Source organism: Psammomys obesus, unplaced genomic scaffold, assembly GCF_907164565.1.
Source record: "Psammomys obesus unplaced genomic scaffold, mPsaObe1.curated_primary_1811, whole genome shotgun sequence".
Classification (NCBI taxonomy): domain Eukaryota; kingdom Metazoa; phylum Chordata; class Mammalia; order Rodentia; family Muridae; genus Psammomys; species Psammomys obesus.
The window spans coordinates 31,326,215-31,352,264 of record NW_026596069.1 but is presented as its reverse complement, the minus strand read 5'-3'; the positions used below and the strand labels follow the sequence as shown (position 1 = coordinate 31,352,264).

Sequence of the window (26,050 nt, the reverse complement as noted above, 5' to 3'; positions counted from 1 at the left end):
GGAAGGAAGGAAGGAAGGAAGGAAGGAAGGAAGGAAGGAAGGAAGGAAGGAGTATGCACACATTAACAGCTGAGTACATCTGGGTCCTTTGTAAGCCTAAGAGCCATGGCTTTGACTAGCCTCACTTAGGTTTTTCCAGGCTGACTAAATTTCACTTCCCTAAAACTAAGCTTATCCTTATTTTACCTTAGATGTTTACTTACCTATCATTTGTAAGTGACCTTGTCTTCCCTCATTAACTAAAATTCTCAAGGTTATTCTCACTGTTACCTCTTCACTGAGTCCACACTGATACATTACTCTATTTATATATTTATCTGTCTGGTCAATGCCACAAATCACAGAAATTATCACATAATATTAAAGAAGCAGATATTTACCAAGGCATGTTTTTTTTTGTTTTTGCCTGTAATCCCATCACCCTATCAATGTGGGTCATAGTACTGAGACCTGTCTTCAAATCTAAACCAAAAAAGAAATAAAGAACAAAACCAACAACAGAAGTTCTAAGTAAAGCCATGCTAAAACAAAATAGATGTTTTATTTTTATTACCTTTGCCCCCTTCCCCCTCCTCCTGTAATCTCAACAAACATTTAATAGAATGTTGTCTATTAAGGGAGCATCTACTACATGGAAAAGGTTTTCGAGTAACAGCATTTCAACTGAAAATAAAAAGATCATTTAAAATCAGAACACACGGAGAGTTCCAAGACAGCAGTGGCCAGTGTGCATGGTACCTGAGGAGCAGAGAGTCTGACACTCTGAAGCTGGCTGAGTGTGGCAGCTGGATCCAGAGCATCGACCTTCCAGGACTAGAGGAGACATTCCCTGAGTTTGAGGCCCGAAAGGATCCAAACCCCCAAGGCTGTGTCTCGGATCGGGGAATAACAAACTGTGAACTCCAGACATTTTCTTCACACCCCAGCCAGTGGAAAACCCCAGGTGCAAGGACCCTCTGCTCTAGCAGTCAGACACTGGATCTCTCCTGTTCCCCTGAGGGCATCTTCAGGTTTCCTGGGACATTTGGTGCCTATCAGATCCTGGGCCCCAAGGCTATTTCCCTGATCGGAGACTCAGAACCGTGGACCCCAGCACTACCCACAGACCTCAGAATGTAGGGAGCTTCAGGTTAGGGACCCTCCTCTCTAGCAGCTAGACATTGGATACTTCCTGCCCCTGGGTAGTGTTCCTGGCATTCAAGCCACGGTTCTGGTTCTGCTAGTCAGCCCCTGGAGACCAGGCAAACGTGAAAGCGAAAGCACACAGATCATGGATCCAGGATGGCAAAGCCAGGCGAGTCTGAGTATTGGAGTCATGGAGTCTGGCATGTAGCCCAGCTACCTTCTGAGAAACCCGGAGAGAATGCCACCCATGCCCAGCCCATCTGGGAACCTGCCCATGCATGCTGCACCCACACCCAAATCTGCTCTTGCACCCCACCCTCCATGGCAACTGCCCACTCACTCCTGCCCACCCGCACTTGCCCTGCCCTTCAAGGCACTTATCCCAGTTCCACGCCATGACTCTCAAGACAACTGTACCAGCGACCTCCATTCCTTACCTGCACACGAATCATTAGCACCCATTCTTGAGCCCCTGAACCACTCTCATCTTCCTGGATACTGCTCCAGACTCCAGGGACAGGTAGACCCAGTCCAGGGACAGGTAGACCCAGTTTATAGTACAGGCTCCAGGGACAGACAAACAAGGCTATGGATTTCTGGCTAGAAGCCAGACATCATGGCCTCACCAGAATACCTCAAAATCAATATTCTAATGTAGCTGAAACACAGTAAAATGACCTTAAATCTATGATTATGTAGTTATTAGAGGTACATAAAAAGGAAACAAACAAATAGAGGCCATCACGGACAGACAGGAATCCACAATCAAATAGGTGAAGGAAATGAAAAAAATCACTCAAGACATAAAAATAGAACCAGAATCTATACAGAAAACACAAACTGAGAAAATTCCAGAGATGGAAAACTTAAAGAAGAGATCAGGAATTACAGAGCTACAACTGCAGAAATCGATACATTTCTCAAACAAACAAAAAAACCCATAAAAATAGAAATGTTCCCAACACAAAACATCCAAGAAATCAAGGACACCGTGAAAAGATGAAACGTAAGAATAATAGGAATAGACGAAAAAGAAGATTCCAGGCTCCAAGGTCCAGAAAATATTTTTAAGAAAATCGTAAAAGAAAAATTTCCCAATCTTAAGAAAGAGATGCCCTTAAACATAGAAGAGGTCTATAGACCACTAAATAAACTAGACCAGAAGAGAAATTCCTCCTGCCACATAATAATCAAAACACAAAATCTATAGAACAACAACAACAACAACAAAAATATTAAAAGCAGCAAGGGAAAAAGACCAAGTAACAGATAAGGGCACCTATCAGAATCACACCAGACTTCTCAACAAAGGGTATAAAAGCCAAGAAGGGCCTGGGCAGATGTCATGCAGACTCTAAGAGAGCACTGATGCCAACCCAGACTACTATATCCAGCAAAGCTTTCAATCAACATAGATGGAGAAAACAAAATATTCCATGAAAAAACTAAACTTAAACAATATACAACCCAGCCCTACAGAAGATACTAGAAGGAAAACTCCAACTCAATGAGATCAACTGTACCCAAGAAAGCATAGGACAAAAATAACTTGATGACAAAAAGAAAACAAGCACACAAACACATAATCACTACCAACTCCACAATAAAAGGAAATAACAATCAGTGGTCACTAATATCTATCAACATCAATAGATTCCCTTCAGGCTAATAGAATGGTTGTGGAAACAGGATCCACTATTCTGCTGCATTCAAAAAACAACACCACCTCTGCAACAAAGATAGATACTACCTCAGAGTAAAGGGCTGGAAAAAGGTTGTCCAAGCAAACTGACCCAAGAAGCAAGCTGCAGTCGCTATCCTAGTATCTAATAAAATAGACTTTTAACCAAAATTAATCGAAAGAGACAGGGAGGAACTTCATTCTCATCAAAGGAAAAATCCACCATGAGGACATCACAATATTGAACATGTATGTCCCAAATACAAGAGATCTTGAATTTGTAAAAGATACATTGTTAAAGCAGAAATCACATATTCCCAACACATTAATAGTGGGAGACTTCAAAACCATACTTTCACCTAGGGACATATCATGAAGACAGAAGCTAAATAGAGAAATAAAGACACTTACAGATGTCTTAAATCAAATACACCTAATAGATGTCTACAGAACTTTTCACCCAAACACAAAAGAATATACCTTCTTTTTAGCACCTCATGGAACCGTCTCCAAAACTGACCATATAGTCAGGTACAAAGCAAGCCTCAACAAATACAAGAACATCGAAATAATACCTTGTATCATATCAGATCATTATGGCCAAAAACTAGACCATAACAGAAATAGCAAAAAGCTTACACAGGCAAGGAAACTGAACAACTCTCTCCTTAAGGACAGCTGGGTCAGGAAAGAAGTTAAGAAAGAAATTAAAGTCTTCTTAGAATTCAACAAAAATGAAGGCACAACATACCCAAGCTTATGGGACACAATGAAAGCAGGGCTAAGAGGAAAGTTCATAGCAGTAAGAGCCTTCAAAAAGATCTTGGAGACATCTCATATAAGCAACTTACTGACATACCTGAAAGGTTTAAAAAAAAAAAAAAGAAAAAAGCAGACACAGCCAAGAGGAGTATATGACTGGAAATAATGAAATGCAAGGCTGAAATAAATAAATCAGAAACAAAGAAAACAATTTAAAGGACCAACAAAATCCAACAGCTGGTTCTTTGAGAAAAATCAACAAGATGGATAATCCTTTGGCCAAACTAACTAAAAGGCAGAGAGACCCTATCCAAATCAACAAAATCAGAAATGAAATGAGGAATAAAAGGACAGACAGTTAGGCCATCCAAAGAATCATTAGGTCTTACTTCAAAGCTTACACACTACAAAATTTGAAAATCTAAATGAAATGGACAATTTTCTTGATAGATCCCAGTTACCAAAGTTGAATCAAGTTCAGGTAAATAAATTAAATAGTCCTATATCCACTAAGGAAACAGAAGCAGTCATCAAAAGTCTCCCATCCAAAAACAGCTCAGGGTCATATGGTTTCAGTGCAGAATTCTACCAGTCTGTCAAAGAAAAGGTAACTCCAATACTCTCTAAACTATTCCACAAAATAGAAACAGCAGGGACATTACCAAACTCATTCCATGAGGCCACATTCATCTTGATACCTAAACCGCAGAAAGACTCAACAAAGAAAGACAATATCACATCAAACTCTCTGATGAACATTGATGCAAAATACTCAATAAAATACTTGCAAACTGAAACCAAGAACACATAAAAGCTACCATCCACCATGACCAAGTAGGCTTCATTCCATTGCATGTAGAGGTGGTTCAATATATGGACATCCCAATATAATCCACCACATAACCAAACTGAAGGAGAAAAACATGGTCATCTCCTTAGATGCGAAAAAGCATTTGACAAAATTCAACACCCATTCATGTTTAAAGTCTTAAAGAGATAAGGGAAACAAGGCACATACCTTAACATAGTAAAGGCAATATGTAGCAAGCATATAGCCAACATTAAACTAAAATGAGAGAAACTTGAATCAATCCCACTGAAATCAGGGACAAGGCAAGGCTGCCTATCTCTTTTTATCTTCTTAACATAGTATTGAAAGTCCTAGCTAGATCAAGACAAATAAAGAAGATCAAGGGGATAGAAATCAAAAAGGAAGAAGTCAAAATATCACTATTCGCAGATGATATATATATGAGTGACTCCAAAGATTCTACCAGAGAACTCCTACAACTCATAAACACCTTCAAAAAGTGGCTGGATACAAAGTTAATTCAAAAGAATCAGCAGTCCTTCTATATTCAAAAGACAAATGTGCTGAGAAAGAATTCAGGGAAACAACACCCTTCACAATGGCCACACATAACATAGAGTACGTTGGTGTAAAGATAACCAAGCAAGTGAAAGAAGTATATGGAAAAAAACGTTAAGTCTCTGAAGAAAGAAACTGAAGAAGATATCAAAAGATGGAAAGATCTCCCATGCTCATGGCCTGGCAGAATTAACATAGTAAAAATGGTCATTTTACCAAAAGTAATCTACATATTCAATGCAATTCCCATCAAAATACCAACATAATTCTTTACAGACCTTGAAAGAACAATTCTCAACTTCATATGGAATAACAAAATCCCCCCAGAATTGCTAAAACAATCCTGTACAATAAAAGATCTTTGGGACGTATCTCCATCTCCTATCTCAAGCTGTACTATAGAATAAAAATACTAAAAACTGTATAAACACTGGCATAGAAACAGACTAGTGGATCAACAGAATTGAATTGAAGACCCAGAAATAAATTCATACACCTATGGACAACTGATTAATTACAAAGAAGTCAAAACTATACAAAGGAAAAAAAAAGACAGCATCTACGACAACTGGTGCTGGTCTAACTGGATGTTTACATGTAGAAAGATGCAAATAGAGCCATACTTATGACTCTGCACAAAACTAAACTGGAAGTGAATTAAAGACCTCAACATAAAAACAGACACACTAAACCTGTTAGAAGAAAAAGTGGGGAAGAGCCTTGAATGCATTTGCACAGGACACAACTTCCTGAACAGAACAACAACAATCAAACAATGGGACCTCATGAAACTGAAAAGCTTCTGTAAAGCAAAGGTCACTGTCAACAGAACAAAATGACAGCCTACAAACTGGGAAAAGATCTTCAACAACACCTATGTCGGACAGAGGGCTAATATGCAGAATATATAGAAACTCAAGTAATTGAACACTAGCAAACTAAATAATGCAATTAAAAAGTGGAGCACAGAACTAAACAGAGAATTCTCAACAGAGGAATATCAAAAGTCAGAGAAAGACTTAAAAAAATACTCAACGCCCTTAGTCATCAGGGAAATGCAAATCAAAACGATCCTGAGATTCATCAAAAGAGCTAAGATAAAAAACTCAAGGAATCATATATGCTGGAGAGAATCTGGAGAAAGGGGAATCCTCTTCCGTTACTGGTGGGAATGTAAACTTGTACAACTACTTTGGAAATCATTCTGGTGCTTTCCCAGAAAATTGGGAATAGTGCTACCTCGAGATCCAGTTATACCACTCCTGGGCATATATGCAAAAGATGCTCAAGTATACAACAAGAACATTTGCTCAACCATGCTTTTAACAGCTTTATTCATTACAGCCAGAATCTGGAAATAACCTAGATGTCCCTCAACTGAAGAATGGATACAGAAATTGTGGTACATTTATACAATGGGATACCAGTAAGCTCTTAAAAACAAGCAAATTTGCTATGAACACAGTTGAGCAAATGTGTGGGTTTGTACATGTGGGTTGTTGATAGACTAGCTAAAAAGGCAGATATTTTTTTACATTTTGAATGTTAACTGTATTTTAACAGAGTAAAGTAGTTTCGCAGAAATTCAAGGCTAGTAAAAATATTAAAAGATATTTATGTGCATGTCATACAAATAATTCTAAAGAGGACAACAAATTTCACTTTCAGTATAAGTAAAAATGCTACAAAGTATTTTTTAATTAGACATGTTAAAAAGATATAAACTATCATTAAAAAATACTAGTACTTTTGAATTGTAGTTCATGTAATCACCAATCACTCTGAACTTATGTGAAGAGTGTCAAATGTGAGGATAGAATAAGAGTTTGCCCTGCTATACCAGAATCATACTTAAAATGCAAATAATCTTCGTAGTTCTAATAGATATGAAGCACATCCTTCGTCATTAAAACAGTATACATGAGGGCTGGGAGATGACTCAGTGGGTAAGGAGGTCACCAGGTCCAAGTTTCCTCTCTGGAACCCACTTGTTGGAAGAAAAAGAGTAAGTATTACAACCTGTGCTCTTAATTTCACATGTACATTGTGGCATGTGCACCTCATCCTTATGCAAAATTAAAAATTTACAAACCTAGCAAATATTTAAAATCCTGACTTATAAATTAACAAAATAGCACACATGATCCAGAAGAGCATGGTATAAACATATACTATAGATACTGTCTAAATTTGCCACAGGTCCAGAAATACATGGGATCTGATACCTGATTTCAATCATTTTTCTTTTTTCCATCTCTCTGTTAATAAAATATTATGAAGTCCCCCATTACATATAGTTTAAGTAGCAGAAAGAAAACAACTGGTAGAATTCTGTAAACTCTTGGACAATAGACTCCTACACGTGGAAAACAAGACATTTGACTGCCATGAGTATAACATAAAGTAGCCAATAGTTTATAGTTTAAGAAATGGACGGGGATTAGACACTTACCAATTCGAGCACACTTCCAAAATATTCCCAATAGTCTGCACAGCATAAGAAAAGAACAAAATCAATTACTGATTACTGAGAAAGTCAATTATTACCATTAACATCCCAGAGCACATGAATTCTACTAGATTTCAAACTGTGGTCTTTGTTGCACATCTGAGATCTACTTGTCAGACACTGAGCCTCCACTTGTGAAAATAGGCCAGGACACATTATGAACCATTTCTAAACAGAAGTTTCCAGTAACTGGAATATGTGTATCAATTAGAATTAGGGTAACTTAATGCAAGAGTGGCTAAAGTTTATATAAGTAAATGATTTAACTTCAAGTTCCTTGACACTCTCAAAACCGGAAATGTTAACATATCAACTTACGTATTAATTTTTAGAAAACAATAAATGAGATAGTTTTTAGATGAGTTTTGTAATATAATAGAAGATTTATTTCTTACAGAATATAGCTGTGTTTAATTAATCTATAATTGTGCACTCTTGGGGCAGACTTAACCTGTGCTACTCAACAAAAAAATATAAATAAATGTGTATCTACAGTTTTAACATAATGAAAATTATTAGTTTAAGAGAAGCTAAGTGTATGAGTTTCCTAAATATGACACATATTCTAAGAATAACAATTAAAATGAACATGTTCTTTTTAATTCCATGAATAAAAAATTATAAATTAAATACATACACATAAATGGACATATTTATTTGGAATGCAAAAGCTTTGGCAAAAATCAAATGAGCCATGGACAGAAAAATTAAAAAAAAAATCTCAGCATAGATACTATTTTGGTGGTTTGAAATATTATATGTATTTGTAACTATGCTTATATATTTTTATAATTATGTTTTAACATAGAGTACTAATTACAACAAAAATCAACCTTACTTATATTAGGACTGGCTTAATAAACTTACAGAAATTAAATTTCAGGGATATTTATGTACTTTTTTCCTTCAAAGAAATAGATTGCAAATGAATCACTATATGTGAAGAAAAAGCTAATCCAATTCTAAAAGTAATCTATGTCACTAATAAGGCCAGATTATTATGTTTAACTCAGCCTACTTATTGTTGTGTGGTGTGAGGAGGCTCTTTATCTGCTTAGTAACAGCATCGATGGTCAGAGGACTTTCTGAGGAATAAATGAATGATGAGATAAGAAATGTCAGGTGTCTCAGAATTTGCTTACTCTTCACCAGAGTCGAAAGCTGAAGTTACCCAGCAGAGCCATGCATGTTCGAGTCTAGGCACTTAGGGGTCTTAATAAACACTAATGATGTAAAGCTATTCAGGATGAGTGAGCTGAAGGACACACAGCAAGACATCTGAAGCTCTGCCATGGGAAACTCAGGACTGAACAGTCCCAAGATTAGGATTTCCTGGTCTTCCTGGGTGAAATAACAAGTTGTCTTTGAATTCTAACCTGGACTTAGTTCAGGACCGTCAGGTATCATGAATTGTTTGAATGAACTTCTGAAGACACACATCTGTGACATCTAGCATGCTAGTTATCTTTTTAAAAAGGAACAATGTGAGTTGCTAAAAACCACACAGTTTGGTGCTTAATTTCTATGGCCTGAGTGTATATGCATCTGGTGAAGGGACTCTTAGCTTAGGAAACTAGGAAAAAGGGAAGAAGCAATTTTTCAGTGATGCCCATGCTCCATTATTTGAATCAGATGAAAACTGGATGTTTTTTTTTAAATAGTGATGCCATCAAAAATGCCTCACACGAAATATCTAGGGATCTCCACCTAAGCCTGTACATACAATAATAAACTTATTTAAGTCTCAGAGATGTTAAGGAAAGAAAATCTAAAAGTTACCTTAATAGAGAAGTAGCTCTTATCTATAATCAAATAAAATTGTTTCTAATCACATGGATGACTGCATTAGCTTATATTTGGAAATATAAAAGCAGGAGAGACCTTGAGGGCCTTTAATGTAGGAGAATTATACTACTATCCAACCTGTACTGTAAGGTTGGTAGCCCTGAAAACTCCGCAGGTAATGTAGCATGCTATGGACACATTCCTACTCCCAAAGAAAGGAGGGGCAGACATGTCCACATGCAACTTTCCTGTCAATGAAAAATTTCATGATCGCACTAGAAAAGTGAAAAAAATGCAACTGTAATTTTAATAGTGATTATTCTCTTAATGATAAACTCCTGCCTTATTAGATCTTAATACTGTATTACAAATAACTGATCAACGAGAATAAAATGGAAAAAAAAATCATGTACACTAGAAGCCCAGAGAAGATAAGATGGGGATAACCTTGTCTACAAGGTTAACAGTGCACTGTTTGAACAGCTGATGGAGAATTAACATGTTTCACCTGTAGTCAGAGAAACTCTTCATCTCCTTTTACTCAGTAGGTGAAATTTCAGTCATACCAGAGCATTAAGATAATGCAAATATATTTTAGAGCTTTAAAACATAAAGAAAATGTAAAAAGTTACTGAAAACTAAGTTATAATAGAATTAAACCGTTTATTGACTTCCATAGTAAATTACATTCGATGCTGGTGAATGCTGACCTGACTGATTATCATTAGTAACATACCCAGTTTTATTTCTGTCCAGGAGGCTGGGTGCCAAGGATCGGATATAAGCACACGTACATATAAGCAGCAAGATTACAGTCAACAGACTCTGAAAATTGAAAATGGCAGACTATGGAGAGAAAAAAAAACAAAACAAAACAAATTAATATCACAAGAAAAATTTCCTATGCAAAAAAAGCCAGACAATTCCACATTACAGGCCAACAGGATGTTGTACAACATGCAAACCAGCATCACAAAGTCTCCAAAGGTACACTTTCTTCCATTCAAGAATGAAGGATACAGCAGAAAATATAAATACACAAATTAGAATATATACATTCAAAAACAACATCTGAGCAATGTGGACTCAGTCTACAATTAGCAGATTTTAAAGGTGTGCACAGTCCTAGACAGAAAACAGTGTAGTCTCCATACACTGCCAGGGGCTGGCCCTGTGACCCCAGTGGAATTACTGGCTTCTTAGTCTCCACTTGGTATTTACAAAACTGGGCAGAGCCAGGGAGAAAGATTAAATACTGACTAAAGTTTCTTTCAAGCGAACTTACTGCCTGGGATAAGCATGTTTTAAAATGATGAGATCATGTTCCAAGTTCTGACAGCTAAGATTATTAGACAACGGTGAAAGAAAAGCACCTGCTTTTTCTTTTCACTGTTATTCACTATGCAACAGTTTGCTCTATTCTAAATGTTAAAATAGGAATCCCTAGAATTACATATTTAAATAGGCCAACAGGGACTCGTAGGCATCAAGTTTAAATAACCTGAAGTTTGGCTCATTCTATTCAGTATTCACGTTTTCTTCAAGACCAACAAGTGCTCTTAACTGCTGAGCCCACTCTCTAATTCTCAGCTCAGCTCTGTCAGAGTCTCCTGGAATCCACCTGACCCCCTCTGTATTTCAGACATGTTTTGTTTTTAAACCACCTAGACTACTCCTGAACTAGAGATCCTTCTGCATTTGCCTTTCAAGTGCTGAGACTGTAGGTGCACACCCATGCTTTCCCGTAGGAACCTCATCTCTGTGTCTCCCACAGCAATTGACAAAGCACAAACACCACACTATCAGACTATCTCTAATACTTGGCGACATGTCTGATGCACAGTACAAATTCAAAGAAGACACATTTCACTCAACATCATGGTATATGATAAAAACTCTTCCATTATAAGTTGGCACAGAAAATATATCAATTCCACTCAGCAATCAACAGAATATCTGCTTAGGAAATTCAGAAGCACTCTCACCTGATTTCTTAAAAACTAGAAGGAACATGTCATAATTATTTTTCAAAGGAAAAACTGCTACTTGTAAATGGGGTTTACATGAAAACCTCAGAAGTAGTAGGAAAAAACATTATAAACTTTAAGGGAATTAAGAGATGAGGGGAACACATAAGCAACACACACATCAATAAGCTTCAGAACTTCATTATTAACCAAATGAAAGACAAAACAGAAAATAAGACCATTAACATAGAATTAGATAAAAACTTCAGATTTCTAAGCTTAAAAAGAAATGTACATTAGGATCAAGGAAAAAAATCTTAGAAGACAAAACCCAAACAAACACTTTATTTTTTTTTTGAATTTTATTTTTTTCTTATCAGTTACATTTTATTATCTCTGTATCCCAGCCATGTCCGGATCCCTCATTCCCTCCCAATCCCTCCTTCCCTCCCTCCCTCCCTCCCTCCCTCCCTCCCTCCCTCCCTCATCTCCACCGTGCCCCTTGCCAATTCCACTAATAGGGGGGACCTCCTCCCCATTCATCTGATCCTGTTTTATCAGGTATCTTCAGGACTGGCTGCAAAGCCCTCCTCCGTGGCCTAACAGGACTGCTCCTCCCTTGGGGGGTGGGGAGGCCAAAGAGCCAGCCATTGAGTTCCTGTTAGAAACAGTCCTTGTTCCCCTCACTATGGGAAACCAATTGCTTACTGAGCTACCACAGGCTACATCTGAGCAGAGGTTCTAGGTTACATTCACTTTAATACACACAGAAGACCACTTCCTAGAATTAGGACAGACTGATAAAAGTTCTTATTAAAATTATTCTTTCTATATATTTTTATAAATACAACATTACGGAAAAACAAGAGTAAGGACTGCACATTACTTACCAATGTCTGTGTGTGTGTGTGAATGCTTATGTATTTTGCACGTGCATGAATGTGTGGAGGCCAGAGGTTCTGCCACTCTTCACCTTCATTTTTTTTTTAAACACTCAGGCTCATTATTTTTTTCTTCCATTTATTTATTTAATCATTTTACAGCCTTACTACAGGGCTCTTCCCTTCTTCTCAGAGAGGGGGAGGATCCCAATGAGTACCAACCCACCCTGGCTCGTAAGTCGCAGTAGGACTAAGTGTACCCTCTTCCATTGAGGCCAGACAAGGCAGCCCAGCTAGGCGAAAGGGATCCAAAGGCAGGCAACAGAGTCAGAGACAGGTTCTACTCATTGTTAGGGAACCCACACAAAGACCAAGCTGCATAGCTGCTACATATGTGTAGGGGTCTAGTTCCAGCCCATGCATGCTCTTTGGTTGGTGCTTCAGTTTCCCTGAGACCCCATGGGCACAGGTTAGTGTACTCTGTGGGTCTTTTTTCACCTTCATTTTGAAGGCATGATTTCTTAAGAAACTTAGGCCTTGCTGATTCAGCTAAACTGGCTGGACATCGAGTTTCCCAGACTCTCCTGGCTCTGCCTTCCGAGCTGCAGGGTTAAAGGCTCACTTTTAAAATGTAGGTACAGAGGATTGAATTCAGGGTCTCATGCTTGTTTGGTATGCAATCTATGAACTGAGGCATTTCCTTACCTCCAATTACTATTGTCATCAGTGACAAAAATGCTTATGCATGAATTGTAATGTGTTGGGCCAAGGATGCAAGATCTCAAGGTTAGCATAGAGAAGTTTTGTAAACACTGATGCAAAAGTGATAGAATAAAGATGACTGTGAATGGGTTTTATAAGTTTTATACTCTGAAAATGATAAAGACAATTTCCCCACGCAAGACAGGGTTTCCCTGTATAGCTTTGACTACCTTATAAGTCACTGTATAGACCAAGCTTTGAACTTACGGAGATCTGGCTGCCTCTGCCTCCAAGTGCACCACCACAGTATTAATGTTTTTTAAAACATTTGTAATACTTGCTTTCCTAGGTAGAACCTTTTCATTTACATAGCAAAGGTGATATTTAATATGGATTTTACTTAAATTGGGTTTTAAGTTTGCATCTGTGAAGGCAAGTGATTATTGATGAATCCTAAATAGAAAACAAGGCCACAGGGTTGTCTTTCACAGATCAAGTTGAACATGCACATGAATATACTTTTTGTATTTCCTCTAGACAAAAACCAAAATGTGTATTTAGACTAGACTCTGGGAAATGAAGTTAAACATCAAGGATTTAAAAAGTTAGGTTGCACAAATCTTTCATTATTAGGAGTTTAAAACCAACAACAATCATTGACTGACCTTCACCTATTCTTTCACCCTATTATCTTACTATGTAACATAGTTGTTATTATCTTTGTTTTACAGATGACACATAGCAATTATCTTCCACTTAGAAAAAAAAATGGATATTTTCAAAACTAAACAGTAATATATTGTAGCACTTGCAAGAGACAGCTTGGAACCCTGGGGACAAAGACAAGTTTTCAAAAGGAACAGTTTTAAAAAGAAAGCAAATACTCAATTGACAAATGTCTTCACTTAAAAGGGCCAAGAATATAGTAGAAAAGCAAAATGACGGCAGCAGAGGTTTTAAGAAATTTTAGGAAGGAACAGACTTATATGAAGCAAAGGACTGTATTGGGAAAATGGTTACTTTTGCAATGTAAGTTTATTATCTTCTTAATAGGAGATCTAAATTAAGGATTTTATTACCTGTTTCCCTTTCTTCCCTGAATGCCTTTAAAAACATGCTTAGTGGTAAAACACCCAAGATGATTTTTCACTGTGTGTGTATAGGGGAAAGTAGAGTTGTCTGTGAAATGCTAAGTATACAAAGGCTCATCTTTCCCTCTTTTTATCTTCCTGTATTTGAAGTTTCTCATAACAAAAGATAATACAACACTTACTAGTAAGGTGACTATTTGTGGAATGCATACACACACATTTTGTGTGTGTACAATCATTTGCAAATGAAAGCTGTTAATATGTACAAAATATATGATATATACAACCTGGTTCTGGGGTTTAAGAACTGTATTTTAAACAAATAATACTAAATGGTAAAGTTTTTCAGGTGTACTTAGACTGTGGTCAAGAGTGTTTTCTAACATTTCTGTCACCTACAACATTTCTCCTAACCCATAGCATCTACTATCTACTGATACAAACTGTAGTCTCTGGGTTAAGGGAAACAGATGTCCTATTTAGTAAAAAAGTGACTTTTTAGTTAAAAAAAAAAAAGTGACTTATCCGTACACAAATGTGAGAAAGGAAAGATGGAAGCTAAACAAAGAAACCATGATAAAAAAAGATGCAAAATTTATTAATAGCATCACTGAGAAAAACCAATGTAGATTAGAACACTGTGTACACTCTTTTGTTAATTATCCAAGAGAAGTCTACCAAATGTGAATTTGTTAAAGGCATTTTGGAAAAATAAGCAAAAAGACAAAAAAAGAAATTATGTTTTCTTCACTGCTTAGCCAGTGAAGGCCCAAGGTAGTGTCTACATTGTATACATATTAATCACCTCCCAATATGCTTACACTTTGAACAGGGTGTGTTGTTCTAACTCATCCTAAGACATACAAATTACACATTTTCAAAAGATCTGTATAACCGAGTATGTAAACTTGATAGGTGAAAACTAGAGACTTATTCCAGAATAAAAAGTAGTAATTAAAAGACATCCTGAATATAATGGGGCCACAAGAATCTGTGCGCTTGTGTGCTAATTTGCTAATTACTCACTCTGGTCTTCTCACTGTTTAAAATCCATGGGTAATGTAAGTAATTTAAATAGTGAGAGATATCAAAGAAAAATACAAAACCCTTCACTGGGCTGACCCCTCTTTTCATTCTTAGAGGAATGGGTCTCAATTTTCCTAATGCTGTGACCCTTTAATACAGTTTCTCATGTTTTGCTGGCCCCCAATCATAAAACTATTTTCACTGCTACTTCATATGTATAATTTTGCTACTGTTATGAATTGTAATGGACTTAGCTAACATGCAGGATATGGGACATATGAACACAAAGGGGTCAAGACCCACAGGCTGAGAATCATTGCTTTAGAGTAACAATATATTTGTTATTCTTGCACATAAAGAGACTGGCTATTTTCCCACACATAAATAACCATTTGTGGAGATTTTGATTTTAATGGGATGCTGCTGCAAGAACTTAGAATCAACATCTCCCACAGAAGAGTTTCACTTTTCTTCTTGAAACAGCTTGAGGAAGCATCGTATCTACTGTTCTATACTTCACCCTCACACGCGCTGTGCAACAGCTACAGGAAACCATTCCTGCCCTGGTGCCGATGCTCTTTCATGAACTGGAGGTGAAGAGATCAGTAAGATTAAAGATTCTAGGGGAAAAGCAACTTATACATCACACCCTGATAAGTCCTCATCTGCACTCTAGAAAGGTTGAACAAATCTGTATTTTCTAAAACTTCCATGACAAAATGTACACAGCTCCTATCTTCGATGAGTTGTAGAAGATACTGAATACAGAACTTATGTCCCCAAAGAAATATTAGGCTCCAAATGGCTCCTATGCTCCTAAAACTACTAAAAATTTGGGGGCTTAAACAAATACAAATTTATTACTACCTTGTATTTCTAAAGGTTTCTACTCCAGTCTGACATCTTGACAGATAAGTCACTATTTTTGTGGCTGTGATCCTACTCTTCTCATTTGTTACATGTTCTTGTGATTATATTGTCCCTCTTCCTGTCAAGATAATCTTCCAAATGAAAACTTGGATGCAAAGACTCTTGTCACATATGATTAGAAACATATTAGTGAGTGTGTGTTGGGAGGGGGGAACACACTGTTTTTTCATGGGGTACATTCTACTACATCTGTTTCCTATTCATCAAGAAGCATCAAATGGCATCTTCTTTAGTCAGGGCTGCCTGTGGTATCCACTGGAACAAAATACTGATTACAACTAAAAGAAACACTTACCCTTATGGGACATGAAACCCCTCCCTTGACCTTAGATTACTCAGAATTGGGCTCTTCCTTTTAAAACAGTGTATTAGTGGCTCCCAAATTATTTTTCTCTTAAGCTTTTTAAGTGTATCTACCAATTGCAGACATCACCAACCATAACTAACCAGAGCTTCCAACTCATGTGTTAGTGACATGAGTTAATGTTGCCAGATGAGAAGTTACTCGATAATCTTTCTGAAGTATTGTACAGTTTAGTGAAATAATGAAGGGGCCACAGCATTATTTCTAGAGTTACTACTACTGCTATATGGGAGCTTGTTCTAGAATTATAAATAAAAGCAGTCTGGGCATTTGTTAGCAGAACTTTTAAATGAGAAATCTTTAAAAAAAAACATATTTAAACATTAGAAATATGGAGGAGGAGGACTGGGTCCAAACAATACAGAAGTAAATAAATAAATAAATAAATAAACGAAAGCACAGGGAACTACATTAATATACTAGGTACTCTTTACATAAAATGACTGGTTACTGCCAAGACTTAATCAATAGAAAGGATGCTGTTTTAGCTATTTGTTTGGCAAACTACTTTGTTACTGAGCGAAAAACATGTTTTCACCCTGGCCTCTACCTTGAAAATAACAGGATGTTTTGCGAAGCTCTTTGTTTGTGTGATCTTGGACCATTTCTCCTATACAGAGAGATGGTCTAAGAAAACAAGTTTGACTGTTCCATAAACCATCCTTGTATTGATGTGTTTTGCTTTGACTATAAAAAGGACCTGTAGAATAAACTAGGCTGCTACAGTTTTTACTGACAGCCCTCTCGAGCTGATTCCTCATGTCTTGCTTTATTTCAATCCTCATTCCCAACTCAGGTACTATTCCACTTTGCCGGCAGGCTCCAGCATGGTATTTTCATTAGTACTGGGTCCTTGTGGCTATATGCAGACTCATTTTTAGTATCAGCAAAACAAAATGTTTACTTTGCTTGCTGAGTAAGAGGTTCTTGGTGAATAACACTGTCTTAGATCTTAAAATGTTCATTACATTTGAAAATTTAAAATGAATTTTTACTGATATTAACTTCTCCAGCTTCACACAATTACACTTTATTAAGAGTTAAACACCAAAGACAGAAATTCACAACACTAGCATGTAACACTTTTACTTACTAATATGTACTTCTTTGTTTTACATTAAAACTAAAGTAGTTTATTCTTTTTTCAGGGTAGAGAAGAGCACAACACCAACACCCTTAACCTAATTATGATAAAATTTATACTACAGTGGGAAAATGGATCAACATTTTATCATTTGCAAATCTAGGTCAGGTCAGCCTTTTCCAATTAGATTTTACTTAGAAATTCATATATACTATTGTCTTTTTAAAAAAAGGAACGACAGAAATGGAAATAAATATTATTCTGAGCATACAAACATACCTGATCTATACAACTGACCCAAACTAAATGAACACATAACACAGGACCAGGGTCTAGCGCACATTTAGACTACTTAACACATAAATTCATCATTTGGATAAATCAACATTGCTTGTCAGTTGTAATTGCTGTAACTGACCCTGTTTGAGAAGTGCACAAAGAGCACCTTATCTACTTAATTTCCACTACACAACTCTGGTTACAGGTCAAGCTACAGTTCAGAGTTCATACATCTCTGGCAGCGTCAGAAGCTATGTAGTCCAAAGGCAGAATTAATATTTGATTAGAAGTTTAAAGAAATAAATTCTTCATATGATACCTTGATAAAATGATTGAGAAGATATTATGAAGGGCAAAAAACAAATCCTACTATGAAATAAATGTACTTATCTATCAAGAAAAATAAAATGTTGGTTATTAATATTTATTATTGACTTATCTCTGGTGCTTTCTCTCCCTCTCTCTATTGGGGTAACCCCTCCCTTCCTCCCTCCATCTCCATTCAATAAACTTCATTGGTTTAAGAATGGTTGTGTGCATGGCATTTTTATATAAATACTAACACTATGAGCAAAGTAATTCTTCAGTTTCTAGGTAAATAGATAAGAAACTAATTTTCAACGTTTAGTAACAGTTCATTAACAGCATCCTTATGACCAAGCATATATTATTTTGCAGTAGGTAGAAAAATAGCCTATAATGGACAATGAAATCCTTACCCAGAGGAAAAAAAAAATGTGCCAATAAATACTACCTCCTTTACAAGGTGTTAATCATGTTTAGGAAGGAATCCCCAATTTATGCCTAAATATAAGTAGTTGTCAAGAAAGCAGGAAGGACTAGTTGAGCTTTTGACCACAGCTTTAAAGGCTGTATACTGTAGAAGATGCCTGAGGAAATTCTGGGAACTCAAACTCAGTGTTTTTTCACTATGGAATGTGGGAGTGTTGTGGGAGGTGGGGGAGTTTGAGATAACACAAACATGCTTTCCTTTGAAATACGGTTACAAATGGCTTCTAAGTTCACCTAAGTGGTAGTGCGGGGGTAGGGGTGGCCTTTCCTACAACACTGATAAGAACTTTCACACATAATTTTTAACGATCTATCAGTAATGTCTACTTTTATCTATTCCCTGGCCACAGGGGCTTTCTGTTCCTTGCCCTTAACTTTTGTTGCTGTTGCTAGTTTGTGATTTACAGTTCAAGTTTATTTTTTTTTTTTTGAGGTCTAAATTATTAATCACTCCATTACAACATAAACTCCCACTGAGGATAGTGGTCTGTGAAGCCTTCCCAGGCCAGAGATCACCATGAGAAAGCACATTAAGGTCCTATAAGACAGGTCCACCTTTGCAGGTAATTGACATCATTAAAAACATTCGTTTGGAAAGGAGCATCGTTAGACCTGAAAGAGTGGTGGGTATCTCTCCATTGACTCAACAGGTAGATGGGAAGTCGTAAGGTCTAGAGTTAAGAAAACCGACAATCCATTAATCACTATTCAAAGATGCGGGTGGGGCGAGACAGGAGCACATAAAAAGGGGAAAAGAAAAGGAGGAAAACGAGACTCCAGCGTTTGAGACTGTCCACAGACCTATGTAACCGACCGGTTGGCCATGCCACCGCAACTCTACTACACAGGGCAGCAAGGCGGACTCCTGGCGTGGAGTCCACCTCCCCAGGTCTTCTAGGGCTGTCGGCCTGATGCTCCGGGATGAGCAGGAAGACTCCCTCGGCCTGTGCACCCCCGGGTCCCGGGAGAGCCTCGCTAGCGCCCGGGCTCCCGCGCCCCGCACCCTCCCCGCCGCCGCGCGAGCCCGCGGATCCTCCGGAGGCTCCTCCGAGGCCCTGCAGCCCAGGTTCTTACCATAGCTGAGCCGGTGCTGGTGCAGCCACATCACCCTTCCGGGCCGGGGCGGAAGAGGATGCACGCCCACGGCGCTCCCGCGCCCTGCAGGCGCCCGGTTGGGCCTGCGGCGGCGCCTCCGCCCAGGCCGCGCCACGTCGACGTCGTGATAGGCTCCCAGGGTCGGAAAAGGCGGGGCTTGAGCAAAGACCCTCAAATCGCGGAAGCAGAGCACTCCCTCATTGGGCAGACGGATTTACCGCTGGAGTTCCGCATTTTTTTCTTTTTCTGAGGAGACCGGAAGTGGAGTCACTCAGAGGTAGGGCCCGGAAGTGGCTGCGTCCTCTTTTTATAAGCAATGCTGTTTTCTTGCGCTTTCTTCTTTGTTTCTTCCCGTATAAACCTCCTCTAGTTCTCTGATCCTTCTAAAGCTGCTCAGTGCGAGGCTTTTGCCCTGTTTGTGACGCCTGAGGATTTTGTTTGTGGACCCAGGAGGATGTCAGTTTCCTAAGGTGTGCACCTGTTGGGCCCCCTAAATTCTCTATTTCTGTCACATGTATTTTTTTTCTTTTTAGTAGTGAGAGGCTCATTGGAAACATGCTGTGTGATGGACACTTGTTCAGTGTGATGACCCACCATCCCCTTCCACCCGCCAATACTGGCCTTTCCAGCTTTCCCCCTCCCCCATCCTTTTGCACAGTCTGCTTCTGGAACTTAGACCTAGGCCCTGAAGAGAGGGAAAGAACTCTGTAGTAGCTACTGGAAAGGAACGGCGTATTGCTCAGGGTAGTAATTGGCTAGTATAATACCATTAGGTGAGACTATTTTACCTCTAGTTTCTTTATGAATTTTGTAGATATGGGTAAGATATAATTTGATGTGTTCAATTTTATATAAGTTCTTGGAATGATTCTGAAGTCATATTTTTCTCAACGCTTCCATGTGTATCAAAATTATGGAAACCCTGTGTATCTAAATACTGGCTTTTTTCTTTAGGCAATATGGCTTTCTTTTTTTATTCAAAATGTTACCTGTTCTTTAATTTATTGGCCTAGAAGATGTATAGAGAACACGAATGAAATAAACTTATGTGATATGTTGATTTATGAGTTCTATTCAGCCGAATCGTAAGAATCAACTATATATGGCAACATAGCATTTTTACTTAGTGCTATATGTGATTATGTTTATTACTGCATGGCATCCATAATTTTGTTTGAAATTATAACTACATTTTAAAAATCAGTTTAAAATCCCCATTACTATATTTGTTGGTCGAATAGTCAAATTAAGGATCTGTATTCTAGTTATGTCAAGAGACTGCAGCAGAAGTGGGGTGTCTCCTTGAGTATTTTAATGGGAATATTGAAGAGGGCAATAGGAAGCGATCATGAATGTCTTCCACATGTCAAAAAGTTCATTGAAAATCTCAAAATACTTTGTGTTATACCTTACTCTTCAAGTTGAAAAAACCTAATTGTTCCAAATGTAGTTATAGAAAATTTAGTTTGCAGCTCAATAAGTTTGTCTTTTATAGTAGCAAAAGTGTTGGTTGATATTATGACTGATTTATTCTTGTAAATATTGCTAAGTGCTACCTTTTGACAGTTAACATTGTTATCTCTGTATGAGGTTATGCTTCAGTCTCTATTAAAGAGCAAAGTAAGCTAAGGTTGTTAAAGATGGTAATTGGTTTGTGCTATTTATAACAATTTAGGCCATAGTTTCTTATATACCTCAACTTCGGAGTAGTAGCCAATAACATCTGTCAATTATTGAGTTATCTATAGAAATACATAGTGTCAGAAGATAAAGCTAAACATGTGTGTATAATATTTATTGTATTCATGTAAACTAGCAAAATTAATTTAACAGACCTGTGGGGAAGCTGTATAGTTGTTAGGCAAATAGAGCCCCTGATTTTAATTTTTGTAAGTGAATGATAATCACCACTATTTTAAATCCTTTTTCCCCCTCCCTTCTGGTAGCTTTCTCTGACTCTAAACCAAATTCATAAACTTAAGCTAGGTTGTTTTGGTTTTGATTCCTACTTTTTTTCTCCAGTGATATCTAGATTAAGGCGTGCAAATTTTGTTTGAATGACAAATTTTATTTTATTATTGCTTTGATCTTAAGAAATTATTCCATTAATCTTTTTCCATTTCAGCCTAATTTACTTACTTTCCTCAGCAGTAATATTTCCATGTAGTTCTTTTTGTCCCAGTATTTAATGTTTGGTTGTTTTATATGTTTTCTCCAAAATAACTTCTGCTCTCATACTGTACCAAGATTCTCTTCTTAATGACACAAAAGTGATCTCCAGATGTTGATCTTCCTCAGTAATGGGGCTGGCTTACATGTTCAAAGGTTTAGTCCATTGTTGTCATGAAGAAAGGCAAGGCTCTTGCAGGTAGATATGATGATGGGGAAGGAACCAAGAGTTTTACATCTGGATTGGCAGGCAGTGGGGAGAGAGAGACACTGGGCCTGCCTTCAGCATTTGAAACCTCAAAGACCACCCCCAGTGACACACTTCATTCAACAAGGTCACACTTCCTAATAATGCCATTCCCTGGTGACCACACATTCAAATCGTTAGCCTAAGGGGGCCATTTCTATTCAAAACCACTACAATCCCAAAATGAACACCTTTCCTCTAAAACCTGTGTTAGATATTTTCATCCTCTTTGATTGCAACAGTGTACAGCCAATTTCTGTAAATTAAAATTTGGAATTCTTCATTCTCACATTTCTTTTATATTCAGCTAAGTCTATTGTCAAATCTGCTTCACTCTGTCAATAAAACCTATCTGGAATCTTCCAGTCTCTACTACCTTTCATGTACTGATTCTCTCTTGCTTGGATTTCTCTTATATTAACCACTTTTTGTTTTTTTGTTTTGTTTTGTTTTGTTTTGCATTGATTACAGAATTAGCATTATTACTGGTTTTCACAGACTTGCTTTATAAAATATGTGTTAAAAATTATGTTAGGTTGTTGGATTTTAAATGTATTTCCTTACCCTGAAGATTACATCTTAGAATAAGTACATTAATGGGAAAAAAATGTGAATTTCAAGTAGAATCTGAAGTTTATTGTAATGTATCAGTATTGGTAACATAGAATTTATTAAGTTCTAACTGTCTATACCTTTCTTCTATTTTAATTTTAATAGAGTCAGGGTGCTCTCCCATAAGATGCTATCAGTTCAGCCTGTACAAAGTCTTTTCTAATTGAACAATATGATGCTCAGAACTGAAATCTAATCAGAGTCACTAGTGTGGAAAAGGACTATGACTTACATTGTGTACCCCAAATCTACCACTCATAACTGCGTGACTATATGCCTTCTTACTAATGGCAAATGAGACTGAGTGACATTGGGATACAAGAGAAATGAGAATCAATATTGGGGAGAAAACCCTATACAATATCCCAAGTTGTTACTATCTACAATTGAACCATGTACAGAAAAATTTAAGAATCGTAGGCTACCAATGTTTAACAGTTTAGTCAACCAATAGCAACTCTATGAGGTTTAAATATCATAATCTGTTATAACAGCACATGAATACTTAAATTCTTAATTAGTTGAGTAATTACATACTTATCTTTCAGATACCATATTCCTGAATAAATTGTGAACAACTGTAGGGAAAAGAAGTTATAATGCCCAAGTAAATGATTTTATTTTGTGTTCTGTTGGTGATACATTTTCAAGTTGAACTGAACCATTGTACCTAAATCGTAGTAAAGCCATAATCTCTTTTGCAAAAGTTTCAGTTCTAGGATCTTCTGAACTATGCAGATCAAAACTCAACAAACCGACTGACCAACAAAACAACAACAACAAAAAACACAATCTATCCATCCTGCCCAAAAGTGAATATAGTGATTGGAAGATGGCTCAGTTACTAAGAGCATTTTGGCTGCAATCATAAAGATGCAAGTTTAAATCCAGCACCCACATTAATAGCAGAGCATAGTTGAGTGTCCCTATAACCCAGGCATTGTGGTGTAGAGGCAGGCAGATCCTAAGTATTCTTTGGCAGCAAGTCTTGCACAAAACATCAGCTTATGCTTTAGAGAAAGACTTTATGTCAGGCAATAAGGCAGAGAGCAATAGAGAAGAGACCCCAAGATCTGCTCTGGCCTTGGCATGTGTGTACTGGGCACACTCGTGTTCATGTAGCACACATACTACACACAAAAGTAAATAATGTATAGTGGTTGTGTAAATCTGCCTCTGTATAAAAACTGTATGTCTCTATTTTTGAAAACTTAAATGTGATAAGGCTTCAAAATCTCATTATACTTTTCCTTTGCAATTACATTTTTTTCCTTTGGTATAAAAGTAAATTCCAACAAAATAGTATGGGCAAGTATCTACTTACAGACAATTAACAGCTGGTTCTATATAGTTATTTTTTATTCTGAATTCCCTTTCCTTGACAAGGAGGCCACTTATGTAATTGCTTAGTTAGAAACATGAATTTATCTCCTTCTAATCTGTAAGTACAACACCTTGGCAAAGCTGCAGAATTTGAACATCTGCAGTCCAAGCAACTTGAAGAGAAGCCATAAATGACTATTAAGAGAATAAAAAGAAGCTCAAGTTCAAAATGGTATTATCAATGATACAGTGTTGTAACTAACTCGAGCTGACCTAAGCGTTGGCTTCTGCACTACTCCTTATCAGCATCCAAAAGGGCATACAAAATGCTTTGTAAACTAATTAAAAAAGTGTCTTGTTTATTCAGAAGCAACTGTGAATGATATTTGTTCAGACCAAGATCACATCAATTGCACACCAGCCAACAACGTATTAGTCTTCTAAGAGAGAGGCCATGTATCAAAGACACAAAGTACTAAAGATAAGCTTCTCAATTCTCAACTGTTCTGAGCTCTCAATAAAGCTACTGATGTACAAATTGGGGTGGGACCCAAGTGGTTCCACCTGCAGGCTCCTCTTAGATCCCTGGCTTTGGCTGAGGTGCTGATACTAATGTGTCCTTAGGAAACAAAGCATGGGCTCTCTTGCAGCCCTAATCAGTCAGCATCTCTGAAGAGGATTCCACTCATTTTCTCCAAGTAGCCACAGGGCAAAACACTGGCTATTTCTGTGTACAAAGTTGGGAGGAACAAAAATATGGCTGATTTGCTCTAACTGAATCTCAAGCGAAGTTTTGATTCTCTCATTTGTTTCTGTGGTTGATTCTCAGTTATTTTGTATTGATAATTAATGAGAGGGTAGTCTTAGTAAAGGGATGACTTATTAAAGAAACTAGTTAAAATATATATTATGAAGAGGCACAGATTATTTCTAGTATACAGAGTTGTCACATGTAATTGAACTTATTAATATGTGATTACTAAATTCTAACTACTAAAGTTGGAATGACATGCTTTACAGATTCCATCCCAATTTCAAATAAAAGTCTGAAAAAACAATATTTCTTTTTTTTGTTACATTTTAAAAATTTTTTTATATTAATCACAGGTTATTTACTTTGTATCCCAGCCATAGCCCCCTCCTTCATTCCCTCCCAATCCCACCCTCCCTCTAAAACGATTTTTCTTTAAAATACAATTAGCTTAATTTTATGACGTCTTAATGAGAAAACTGAAAACTAGTTGAACTGTTAACAATTCAAATATATTTTTAGAATTGATATGATTCCTAGATGTCTTTTTAACGTTATTGAGCTTAAAATCATTTTTGTTACTGTGAAATAATGAGTGACTGACAGGCATGTGGAGTATTGAATTTTAAATGAATTTGTCTTTATATTTAGGAATTTGTTAGTGATTTTAACTATGGAATTAAAAAAAGCAATGATACAATCTGTTTTATGGGATGTAAAGTGCTGGAGTTTACTTTAACAATAGCTACGACTCTATAGGCTTGTGTGTATGTGTGTGTCTGTGTCCTTGTGTAATGTTTCTATGAAAGTCTATACAAGCAGAATATGGAATTCTAAGTGTAGGTCTAATAACCTCCCTGTCTACCCCTAATTAAGGTGTTTGTTTCTCTCTGTTTGCTTGTTGTTTTTTTGTGTATTGTGTGTGATGTGTATGCATATGCACGTGTGTGCATGTATGTGCATACTCGAGGTTAGCCTTGGGTGTTTCTCCTCTACTGTTATTCTGCTGTCTACATCTTTATTTTTGAGACAAGATCTCTGATTAGAAACACAAGTTTGCCAATTAAACAAGGCTGGCTGTGAGCTCCAGAAATCTGCCTGATTCTGTCATGCTTGTGTGGCAAGCACTTCATCTACTAAACTCTCTCCCCATCCCCCAAATTAGGGTTTGAATCCATATGAATGATGTGCTCTTAAGTTAGAGATGTAGTTCATTCAATATAATGTTTGCCAGGTACTCAAGTACCATTCATGGGGTTCCTTCCCTAGCACTACAAATTACTTGGTGTGGTGTCATATGCTTGTGATATTCAAACTTGGGAGGTAGAGGCAGAGGGATCAGATCACTTTATATTCATTCTCAGGCAATAGCAAATTCAACTGTGAGGACAGCTAGGACTCCATGATACCAAGTCTCAAAAAAAAAAAAAAAAAGAACTCTTATGGAAACTATAAACACACACACACACACACACACACACACACACACACACACACACACACACA

General features: G+C 37.2%; 2 protein-coding genes and 1 non-coding gene across 5 annotated transcripts in view; 1 reads left to right on the top strand and 2 right to left on the bottom strand.

The window, feature by feature from the left end:
• The window catches only part of Tmem167a (transmembrane protein 167A), a 21,531-nt gene extending 2,014 nt beyond the window's left edge, over positions 1–19,517 (bottom strand). Inside the window, exons 1-3 of the mRNA XM_055625406.1 lie at positions 19,422–19,517; positions 9,968–10,077; positions 7,390–7,424 (exon numbers count right to left, since the gene is read on the bottom strand). Of these exons, the coding sequence (XP_055481381.1) occupies positions 7,390–7,424; positions 9,968–10,077; positions 19,422–19,424 (148 nt within the window). The 5' untranslated portion in view covers positions 19,425–19,517. The remainder of the gene's footprint in view (positions 1–7,389; positions 7,425–9,967; positions 10,078–19,421) is intronic.
• LOC129690268 (small nucleolar RNA U109) lies at positions 9,340–9,474 on the bottom strand. Its single transcript, XR_008722269.1, has one exon. It is a non-coding gene; the product is annotated as a small nucleolar RNA U109 (small nucleolar RNA).
• A 91-nt stretch (positions 19,518–19,608) lies between the features above and the next one.
• Positions 19,609–26,050, top strand: part of Xrcc4 (X-ray repair cross complementing 4) — a 219,191-nt gene continuing 212,749 nt past the window's right edge. Inside the window, exon 1 of one of the 3 annotated variants that reach the window (XM_055625807.1) lies at positions 19,609–19,719. The gene's annotated coding sequence lies outside the window, so the exon portion shown is untranslated. The other 2 variants (XM_055625805.1, XM_055625806.1) reach the window with 2 other exon arrangements.